Here is a 12239-nt window from a genome sequence, read left to right as displayed (position 1 = left end):
AAGACTTAATCCCATCCTGATAAAATACTGTTGCTTCAACAGGTGTCAATCTCTTTTTAGTAATAAAGAGTAGCCATAAGGATGATTCTTTCACTTCTTAGATTATGAAGGTTGTGTCCAAGAAATACCTGCATTCCTATTTTTTGTCACTGAGTGATAATGAAATAATTCAGTTTCATTTTCAGTTTCATTCTCTTCATCAGGTCTAAGTGGCATCATCATTTTTTACTAAGAGAATCTCACATGAACTTAAATATTAAATATATGATAAATAATTGAATGGGAGAAGTCTCCAATTTGAGGCTGAGAATATACCTTGCAACAATAATTACAGGGGAGAAGAATTTAAAACATTGAAGAGAGACTTTTTAAGAAATGAAATAAAGCATAAAACTTAGTCAAAAAATGTATTCAGAAAAAAACCGAAGGAATTAACCAAGTAGTTTTCACCAGTTTAAGAAAATAAAATCCTTAAATTAGGTACCAATTTTGACCTGCTTTATTCGGGTCCTCTAAGCCAGGCATGATGAAAGTGATGAAATATCACCATACGTTTCCAAGACATTGTATTTATCTACAGGATTAGAGCAAAATATTTTGCACTTAACGATTTGTCATGAAATTACCAGTTGGTATGTGTTTTCATATTGGCTTCCTAAACCATAAACTATTCTTCCATGACCCTTGCTTATTGGTGTTAGAACACACAAAGGTAAGGCAATCTTCAATTACTATTCAATATATATGATCAGTTAATGATCAATATTCACAATACAACTAATATATGTGCTTCTATTTCAATACCAACTCACTAAAAGTCCATTTTTCTGGGAGCCATCACTTGTTAATTAATACAGCTTTCAATGAAGTAGGTATATAAATATGCAATGGATCTAATTATGAATAATGCTATTTTGCACAAATTGCACCATAGTAGTTGCAGTCATTATTAAGTTAACATGTTTTTGCTACATCATTATTTGACCAAGGGGACCTCTAAAATAAGAGCCAAACTATGAGTTTTATTAAGAAAATTATCACCTATGCCCAGTTTACTGAGATAATTTTCAATCTCTGCTCATTAGAAAATACAAAAATAATAGATGTTTCAAATCGTAACTCTTGCTTATCCAATGTAAAATATCCCACAAAAAGTGTTATGCCTTTATACTAGTATACTGATGCAAGGACAAGATATTTACAATATCCTATGGAAAAAAAATCATTACAATGATTATGATTGAACTATATGGAATATAATTATTTTGCATATAAAGTTAATAAGTAGAAATACATATGTGGCCAAATATTATTTTATGAAATGAATGCTGGAAGTGGGTGTGCTTATGATAATGTGTGCTAAAATTCAAGCTCCAGCAGTACTTTCACACTACTTTCAATATTTTAAAGGAAATTGTGGAATGAAAATGGTTTATATTGGCTTAATTATTAAAATACAATCAAGCTATCTCTTTTCCATTACATTTTATTCAAAGGGGCAAATATAAAATTCCTGAACTGTGATGTTAAACGTAAGCTCTGGTGCATCAAAATTTTTTTATGTTTAGCGAGCACAAAATATTCAAAAGACATTTTCATCATTTTATAACCAAAATATAGGAAGCCTTGTAAGCTAAAATGTATACTCTACTCAATGAGACTTTACTAAGTGTTTGTAATCACTACTCTTGTGGTATTATCTGCAGCGTTTTTCCACAAAAATGAGGGTTGCCTGTAAAAATTGGGGATCATAAATTAATTGACTCCTTCATTGTAGGTACATAAGTAGTTTTAAATGTAAGTTATTGGCTTGAAAGGATTGATATACAATATTTTCAAATTTCTCTTGCAAATATTGTATGGCAAGTATTTCAGTTGAAACACGTTCACCATTCAGGCTTGGAGTCACTTTAAACCCATAGCAGTGAAGTAAGAAAATGAACAGATGGTAAAATATACAACATCATAGACAGATGTGATGAAATTTCTTGAATTTGCAATTCTAAAAATAAACTTTTTATCTTGTAACAACCATTGTTTGAAGTAATATTTAATATTCTGATAAAAATAGTAACTTGTTCTTATGTAGTACAGCAACCTCATCTAAAGTTCAGTACCCATCCATGACACAACTTGAAGAGTTACACATGAACCAGTTTGTTTGAGCATTGAAACTGCTGTGGAATGCTTCACACCTGCTAAGCTATGGCCATCTACAGCTATAAGGCGATCACCACTCCTGAAGAAAAGAAATCCTGTTAAATGAAATGAAATGGGAAAGAAAGTAAAACTAGTGCAATGCTAGTCAGTAATTCTGTGCAAAATGAATCAGTTGAGTCATCCGATGAATATCAATAAAATTTCCTGTAAATCTCAAAAAATATTATCCATGAATGGTAGTGATTTATTTTAAATTGCTAAGCACAATTAATTATTAATTTACTTAAAAGGTAATTTTAAGCTTTTTAAGGCTGCTACAATTATATTTAATTAAATTTCATAGCAACTGGAATAAGTCCTTATACTTTTATTATGGAGTGAAATGGATTGATTTTCTTTTCTTAATGGATATAATGCCATTAAATATGAATCAATGACTGAAATATTTTATTTTTTCAGAACTTTCTACAAGTAAATAATAATGTATATGACAATAAAAAATTTAGGAAAAATTGAAAGTAGGTAATTTTAAAAAGCATTTCAAATGAAAATTTTGATATCTCATAAACCTACACCACTGCAAGTTAACTCATTTTTCTAGTCATTTCTAAGACTTTAAAATTCATTTTTTAGCAATTCATTGCATGTGCTGTGCCAAGTAGCATTAAAATACTTAATTTTATTTTTGTTCACTTTAACACAATTCCCTATATTGAAGCATCCTATGAAATACTAAGTGAATGAATATGAAGTACTTAACCCAAAAGTTGACTTCATTGATATTGCTTTTTCTCAACTTTTCTATTTTTTTTAAGGATTGGAAAATGCACGACTTATGGCAAGTGGTTATTATTATAACCATTCCCATATCAGCAGTTTTAGAATTTATAAAATTAAAGCTCATATCATTCAAAATAGCAAGACTCTAGTTCACAGCTAAACTTCAGTCTTTGCTTTTTTTTGTTGAAAGCATAAATGAAAAAGAGATTATATTTAGATTTTTATTCTTTTATGGTGAAATAAATATGCTAGTAACTTTTTATGAATAAATTAATACAGAATGCTAATCCTGACTTTTTCAATGCATTATTATTTCATTACAAATTATAGTGAAATATTTTATTGGTCCACTTACATTTAAATATTATTATTTTACTCCCAAAATAATCATAAAAATTGAATTCCTTCACCTGAGTTTTCCATCCTTAGATGCTGGTGAGTCTTGTACTACATACAAAACATGGATGGGCTCTGGACCACGGATTGGATCTTCACCTCCCACTATGCTAAATCCAAGGCTTTCAGAAGAACTTCTATGCAAAATAACAGTTTTAGGATACTGAAGGCATCTGTAAATTTGAGAGTAATGAATGTTTTAGTTTAAATGTTATTTTCTGTTTAAACTACAGAGTTCATATATGCCTACAGTGATGCTGACAGGACATATTAGTAAGACAGAAAGTACAATTTGATCCAAATACACATCAATTTATGTTTGGATGAAAAGATATAGAAAATTAAAGCCATGCCATTGTATTTTTATCTACAATACAATTTCTCTAAATTAGTTATTTAAAATTAATGAACTGTTATTGGCCTTGTCAAGATTTTGTTAAATCTCAGAATAAATATGTAAGAAAAATGAAGAGGATTGGAACATGAAACATCAGCCTCTATTTTAGTAACACCTCACTTGAGATTTTTGCATTTACTACAAAATAAGTCACTAGAAATGTGGTACCTTACTACCATACTAGTTTGTTAATCCTAACTAATGATAATAGAGACTTCTAGCAAAAATTTACTAGGTATATCATTTGCATCTAAAGTTCTCGGTCTGGGTAGTAGATTAAGGTAGTAACATTTACCTACGAAAATTTTGAAGTAATTTAATTATCAATGAATATTCTAAGCATATTTTCATACAACTCAGACAATGTAAAAATGTTTTACCTGCTGCAATACCTACTGAAAAAACGACTACCAACTACCAGCAATTTGCCCAAGAAGCAATACATATTAGACATTATTTTAAGGCACTACATAAACATAATTTGATGACTAGGGTATGAGCTTACATTTGCTCCATTTACATCTAATAGCAATGTAAAAAATACTGGATTAAAGACATTGATTCACTCTAATTAATGCCTACTTCTGCACAAATTAAGTATCAATTAGTTTTCATGTTATAAATTCTATGCATAGGTCCATTCAATAGTTACACATGGTTATAATTTTTAGATTAAAAATTCATTGTAACAATATATCTTATGAGGATTCATATGTTGGATTAATTAAAATAATAATTTTATAAAATATATGATAAAAAATAAATAATAATTTTATTTGACTGACAACAATGAGTGCACTGTGTGTTTTAGAATGAAATGCAGAGTAGTGTTGAGCCTTGGGGGATATATCTTGCATGCAGTATTGAATGTGTTCTGAAGTTATGGATGGAATACCTCACTCATATCAGTTTAAAGATAACATTAATAACCTGGATAATTTTGAGAAAAATCTCTCTAAATGGGTGAAAATAATGCAAACTTTCAGCTTTTCTTAAAGGAAAAGAAGTAGTTACTGTGAAGATATAATTTTATAACAATATTTCATGTTTGTGGAAGACTGTAAACAAGAGATTACTGGATGGACAGGGCTGACACAAAAGAAAACCTGAATTAGATACACATAACTCATAATGAGAAAATTACCAATAAAGTTTTCAATTTTAAACAGTCATGCCACCTTTGTCAATCACAGATCAGCAGACTCAGGGAAACATTACTTATAAGGTTGAGTCAGGCAGAGGGTTGAGAGAATGGATAAGGGGAAGAGGTGTAATAGTCAGGAGATGGGAGGTGAGGTGGAGGAGGGATTGGCACTATTGGTGTTCATCATGTGATGTTGAAAAGTTAATGGCTGAATGTGTGGCATCTTGGAACTTCTCTTCTTCATGCTGTTTGTGAATTACAACTGAATTTAAGCAATTGAGACAGAAGTAACAGAAACACTGTCGACCGTGGGAAGCAAATTGAATAGCAATGCCGTAATAATAGAAAATAGCTGATATGCTGGAATTGTGGTTTTTATTCTTCCAGAGGAAAAGGGTCGTTGAAATATTCTCCTTATGAAAGGAGTGATATAAGTAGCATTAGACAATATGTCATTTTATCAAACACAGGTGCTGCATTATGGTTCCTTAGACAGACTCATTCCAATCTCAACAAGCATTACAAAGCTGTCTACATCTTCACGTTTTGGCTCTAAACAAGATTCTTAAAAATTTTGAACCAACAGAGCTCAACGCTAGCCACTGACATTGATCATGTACTGTGCCTGGCAGTGGGTTAAGAAAGGTTTCTGAATTTTTCATTTAAAAAATCCTTGCAGTGCAAGAGAGTTGGCTGAACCACTAAGGACTCAGAAAGTGACCAAAATACTAAGATTAAGACTTGGAAAGTTAGGTCAATGCTGAGGACAGGAAAACTAGAAAGTAATAAGAGAGAGATGGAGAGAGGAAAGTGATAGTTTTACCTAAATGTGCAGTATGCAGAAGAGTGAGCGGACTGCGTGGGGTGGTAATGATGTTGAATGAAAAGTTAGGAAGAGGAGCAGTAAACAAAGAGCATATTACTCATAAATAATTGTTAGTTGAAATAAAATCCAAACCAAATGACTTAGTTCTTGTTCAGCACAACAAAACACACCAGAAGGCAGAGGAAAAATTGTTATTGAGGTAGGCGACTACTGTTTAGGAACAAGGAATCACCAAAAGGAGAAAGAAATAGCTTTGTCAGAAAGGTGTGTTATCATAATTAATACTGGTTTAGACACAATACCAGGCACATATATGCATGATAAATTCCCTGGTATTCTGAAATATATCAGTTACAATAAATAATGGCTACAAGCAGATATTCGAATGATGTGATTAGTTCACAGATTTTAGGGAAAAGATTTGGATTTAGGCAAAAATGAGTAATGATAATGTGTACTATTGGATTCAAATAGATAAAATATGGAAGATGATTTAACAAATAAAGGTAGATGCATCATCTGTTAAAACAAATAAGGAGTATCTGCAAACTCTAGAGAAAATGATGGGTGAGGCTAGAGATATAGGCAATATAGAAAAGGGAACATCAGGAAAGAGGTATCAAAAGTTGCAAATAAAACTATAGGAAGATGAAATAGAACACCATAGATGACAGATGAAATATCTAGAAAGATATGTATTAGGAAAGGAAATTGAAAAATCTAATTGAAGAGAAAGGCAGTGAGAAGTAAAAGCTAAATAATAAACTGAGGCAGTAAACAAACAAGGTAAATGAAGCATGGTGGGAAATAAATAGCAAAGATAATGAACCTTTAAGTAGTAATAATGAAATTTGTAGGCTACACAGGAAGGCAAATACACTTTCAGGAAGTAGGGTGGTTAAAAACCTTGCTAACTATTCTTGGCAATTCAGGAACAGTATTAAATCAACCAGGGAGTTTGAGGAGATATGAAAGGAATATATGGATGAGCAATATCATAAAGACATGGCATCAATAAGGCTAGAAGTGATGGAGAAAAGTGTGTAGATGAGATCAGCTTAGGTCTGGGTTACTCCATGAGGAGATGGAAAGGGTATTAAGGAAATTGAAATCAAATAAGGCCATATGCAAAATACATTCAAGTGGATCTTAATAAAGTTTAAGGAGAAAGCAGAGAGAGGAATTTTTTCAGATTGATTTGCAGTATTCATGACAGAAGAATTCACTCTATCAATTCCGGTAATAGTCAGAACTAATTGTCACTCGAGTATCCTTCATTCTATCCTTGGGAAAAATATTGACATAGGTTCCCATTGCCTTTTACTAGAACTCTACCATCGCCTTTGAATTAGACTTTCCAGAGGAAAACTATATCTATCTATATATAAATATATATATATATATATATATATATATATATATATATATATATATATATATATATATATATATATACATACATACACAGACACACACAGATATATACATATATATCAATGATATAGATTCACACAAGCAGTATAATATTTGGACGGCACAATAGAACACATAAAATAGTAACATTAAAAAGGACACATTGTAGATTGTTTGAGCTTTCGGCCTTTTCAGAGGCCTTCTTCAAGCAAGACTGAAAATTTCAGAGAGATGTTATTCATCTTGGGGGGGAAAAGGGAAAGGTGCAGGGAATGCTGGAAGGGGAATTAAAGATGGCAGTTAAGGGTGGGAATTTTAAAAGATCGAAAAGCTACTATTTAAGCGGATTCTTGAGTTCTCACCTCTATATTTGTGGCTGAATCCAGGGAAATAGGTGTTACAAAGGCTGAGTCCTGCGTCAGATATGGGCTTGTTTTTATGTGGTGTGTGTGGTAAACACCACATAAAAACAAGCCCAGGGCAGGGCAGAAGTTTCAGGAGAGGTGGTACATAATGTTTTTTGAGGTGTAATTGGCATCTGGTTGGGAATCGGTAGTAAGGGAGGTGGCGGGTCTTAAAAAATGACAGCAATTGCAGCATGGGCAGTGGCGTGGTGCGGACAGGGGTGGAGAAGAGATGGAGGTGCCCGCATGTGGTTATGTGGACTTAAAGATGTCTCGCAAGTTTGACAGGAGTTTAAACCAAACAAAGGGACAATGGGGAAGAAAAGTGATGTGGACTGACTGTTGTTAATAACTACAAACAGATAATGGATTATATGTTCTTGGAGTTTGTTTAAATTTGTGGGTTCCGGGGAAGAAAGTGGTGACAAGGTTAGGGCGTTTTTGGTGGTTTGGTTTGGAGAGAGGGGTGTACTGGGACGATGGTTTGAAAATTTTACTGTTCCGTAGTTTTTCAAGGTACCCGCATTTCCTGAGAGAGTCATGTAGCTGGTCAATGCCTTTGATGGGATGATAAAGACTGCTATAGAGGGGAGAATGTTAGGCAAGTAAGTAAGGGGTAGGAACAGGATAGGGATGCTGGATAGAGTTAGGGAGGAAACAAGTCTATGAAGCTGGAGATAGGTTTATTATAGAGTTGGATTGAGTTCTCTATAGAAAAATATGCTTAGTATAATATGGTTGGTCTATGTATTGTAGAGCAAGATAAATGAATTATTTGGTAGCTTGTGCCCAAATGCACACACACATACACTCATAAATGAACAAAATTAGCGATCGTGAAATAGTAAATGTTTTGAAAGCCATGTGTTCTTCTAAAACCAAAGGATCTGTAGTTTGTCTGAATGCAAATTTTTAATGCCATCAAATGGTTTTGGGAGATTCAAAAATTAAAAATATTGGTAATCTTATCTTTTTAAATAGTATCTTAAATTTAATGCATAGCAGTTGATGAATTACATACTGTAATCTAAAATTAAGGCACAATTAGAACATCGGATGCATAATGGAAGCATACCATTACAAAAAAAGCAATAAACACAGTAATCAACCCAAAGATCGGTTTGGTAGGTGATGGTAGAGTTCATCCAGTATTAAGCCAGATGGCATATGAAATTCACACATCATGGTAGGGGGGCCAGTTCCTTTCCCTGTGCCGGTTATGGTTTCCCAGGAAGATCTGGTACCCGAAAAATCACATAGCTTGGATAGAGCTGCAGGTTCCCAGAGACTTGCCCGGGAATCGAACCCAGGACCCTCCGTTCAGCAGTCCAACGGTCTACCCCTGAACAGTAACCCACACAATTACAAAATCAAATGCCATTAAAAATGCATCATATTTATGGGAACATTATTTTCAATATTGAAAATTGACATTTCTCTCCAAGGATGTACAAAGATTGGCCAAAGAAGATATGTATCATCAATATTATTTTGGGCTACTCTGCTTGTTACAGACTCAGCATACTGATTTCATGTTCTCATAAAATGATGATTAAATTTTTGCCATATACCTGTATTATCAAAAGCAATCAGGAATTTGAATCCTCTTTCTGAACTCCTGCCATTCTTTCTATATTTCTGGCATTTGATTTGTGAATGAGGCCAATAGCCAAATGAAGGAAATCTGAAAGTATTAACCATGCATGCCACTCACAGGGTAAAATAAGGAAACATTAGAGAAATTAATGGCTACATTAAATGTTGACATTTTGACAGTCATATCATGCCAGTTTCTGTACATTAGATGCTAATCAATTTCTGCAAATCTTTAATTCTGCCCAAATCAGTGGACCCCTCTAGAGGAAAGTTCAGAAGGTATAATTTTAAAAACAAGGAATATTATTATGTTTTTCCATAACTGCAAGTGCATATCCATGCAAACAAGATATTCTCCCTCTTTCAGTGGACTTTCATTTCACATTTTCTCCTTTTACTTACTTTTTCCTAAATATGATGCCATAACTATGGTCTATGAGGTAGAAGCAGATAAGGGACAGTTTCTAGCTGTCCCTTATCTTACCAAAAAGTCAACAAGTGTTACCTTAAGGTATGACTTGTTGAAGTAACGATTTTGAAATGTAAGGTACTTCTTAGAGATTTTTTATATTCATCATGTAAAATAATGTTTTTACACACAAATATATTCAGCTACAGTCTGACAACTTAATTGTTATCAGTTTTTTCTTGTCCAGAACCCTTCCATTATCTAAATTGTAATTATAAAAAGTTTTTTCCAATGCTACCTTCCCTTATTTATTATTCTTTTCTTTGTAAATCATGTGAAGAATATGCTCTCAACCCCCATTCTCTTACTACTCCCAATTACACATTTATCCTTCAGGTCCTGGTCCTATTACTTGCTCGCTACAAAAATAGGAATAATATTCATGGTGATGGCCAGCTTGTCTCAAATGTACATGCCTCCTACTCCCTTGTATTTATAGCGCTGATAACTTCAACTCCCGGCCTCCCCTACCTTCTCTATGCGCATAAATATTATGCTTGGTTTTCACAAGCACATGAGAATACTGCAACATATTTCTTCTATAATGTTGTATTCATATAAATTACTTCAAAACTACAAATTTATTTTTCATAATGGACAATAATTCAGACATTTCAGCTATAGTTTGCATAATTTCATTGAGATTTTGGTATTGACATCTATTATATACTTATCAACATAAAATACAAGCTATTCTATAAAACTTCTGCAATGGCTGTGTGAAAGAAGGGCTTTCAAAATCTAAATTTACTCTGGATCTAGCCATTCACATATATATCATTTTCAAAGCTTAAAAATTTGCCCAAAATTTTAAACGTAAACACCCATAAATAAATAAAAATGTTTTAGTAACAATGCTCCAGGCTCGGACTTCTCACTTTTAAGTAAAAAATTAAGGAACCACATATGTTACAGGTTTCCATTTAGCAAATAAATGGTAAATTAAATTAGCTTTGGAAGGAGGTTAATGCTTGTATTTTAGCAATGGCAAATGATTTCTGATTGAGTAAATAAGATAATAGAGGTAAAAATTATAGAAACAATGTATGAGCTAACATAGATGACATCAAAGCAAGCAGAGTGACAGGATATAGAGTAAAAAAGCCATTAAATATTTTCTAAAAAAATATTACACCAAGGCAGTTGATAGGGCCACGTGTACCTGTCACAGTAGGCATTCCAACTACAGAAGACTATGAAGAGGACAGAAGAATCAAATCCGTGGTTCACAGACTCTGCTTGCTTTACTATACTTAGTGTTTATGAACCATTTAAAAGAAATGAGCTGACAGAGTTTTTAAATTTTGATGCTGAAGCTGATAAAGATTGGGCTGAATGCTTCCAACAAAAATCATGACTTCTCCCATGATGGCACAAATGAAGATGTAGAAGGGCCTTCACAGCGAGCTCCTAGTAAAAAACATCCCTGAAAGAAGATCAGGTGGCATGAAAAGGCACATGTTGAAGAAGGGAGAGGACTAAAGAAAGAGATCATCAAAGATGGAAGTTGTGTGTGAAGTTAAAAAGAGCATACTGTAAATTATAACATTACTAATTTGAAAGTTTTAGTGGTATAGATGTGGAAAAACATTTGTTCACCCTAGGCAAATATTTGAATTCTTTTCAACATTACACAGGTATGTACAATGAAAATAACTATGCATGGAAATTCAAACAAAGCACGCTCATTTTCATGGGATAATTTCTTCTTTTGCACACCCAGTGGTGGCTTGAATTTACTTCACATTTTCCATGCTATCATTAGCCTTGAGATGTCCATGTGAAGATGTCTTCTAAAGAATAAATATTTGTAGAGGATATATTTAATGATATTTGGCATAAACATGCTTAAATTGAAACATTGTTATAGACAACATGTAACATTAATACATGTATGTTTAAATATAAATTTCCACATGTAGGCTCTTATGGACTCTATGTAAATAAGGAGAAATAAAAAATCATGTCCATGAGGGGAGGATTAATTCTCCAGAAAGTTCTCTATTGAAACTTTGAAATTTTAAAATATGTCCCCAATTGATACCGATCACCATGCATACATTTGTCATTACTCTATGCTCCCGCTCCTTACATAGATATACAATATTTTGCTGCTGGTTCGCACTTTCAAATTTTCTCCTCCAATGATCATGGTTAAGACTTAAGGATTCCATAGGTACAGCCTACTATCTTAATTCATGACTTAGCCATTATTTGCGCCTCGATGATGATTTAATTGTTATTCGTTATTAGATATACTATCTGAAGAGTAGAAATATTGATGCTGATAATATCAAAATAATTTATACTGACATGATTAATACTGGGCCCAAAGTGGAGTTCTGTATAAAAATAATAACATTGGTAATCAATCCCTTTGTTAACTGTACTCTTTAAATTTCCATGCAGGTCATGTATTTTTATTATCCATCTATCATATCAAATAGTATTATTATAGTAGGCAATAAAAGTTATATTTCAGTGAGGAAATTTGAGTATGAAAAGTTAATTACATCTATTTTATATTATTTCTATAACGCAAATTTTTTTCTTTGCTAAAGAGATACTGATTTCGCATTGATTGTTTAAAAAGTCCCATTTCAAAGGCTGCTAATCTGTTTTTCTTGTGATCACTAATTACAGAATTATTGAGA

At 32.7% G+C, this 12239-nt stretch overlaps 1 protein-coding gene across 4 annotated transcripts in view; it reads right to left on the bottom strand.

Moving 5' to 3' along the window:
- Nucleotides 1-1317: 1317 nt before the first annotated feature.
- The window catches only part of LOC139685880 (ligand of Numb protein X 2-like), a 91586-nt gene continuing 80664 nt past the window's right edge, over nucleotides 1318-12239 (bottom strand). Inside the window, exons 9-11 of one of the 4 annotated variants that reach the window (XM_071583007.1) lie at nucleotides 3351-3509; nucleotides 2099-2239; nucleotides 1318-1732 (exon numbers count right to left, since the gene is read on the bottom strand). In XM_071583007.1, coding sequence (XP_071439108.1) covers nucleotides 2104-2239; nucleotides 3351-3509 — 295 coding nt within the window. In that variant the 3' untranslated portion in view covers nucleotides 1318-1732; nucleotides 2099-2103. Of the gene's footprint in view, nucleotides 2256-3350; nucleotides 3510-10747; nucleotides 11012-12239 lie in introns of those variants that run through there. The other 3 variants (XM_071583006.1, XM_071583008.1, XR_011700237.1) reach the window with 3 other exon arrangements.

The sequence above is a fragment of the Hetaerina americana genome, unplaced genomic scaffold (genome assembly GCF_022747635.1).
Source record: "Hetaerina americana unplaced genomic scaffold, ioHetAmer1.1.p SCAF_12, whole genome shotgun sequence".
NCBI lineage: Eukaryota > Metazoa > Arthropoda > Insecta > Odonata > Calopterygidae > Hetaerina > Hetaerina americana.
This window is presented reverse-complemented; position numbering and strand designations above follow the sequence as displayed.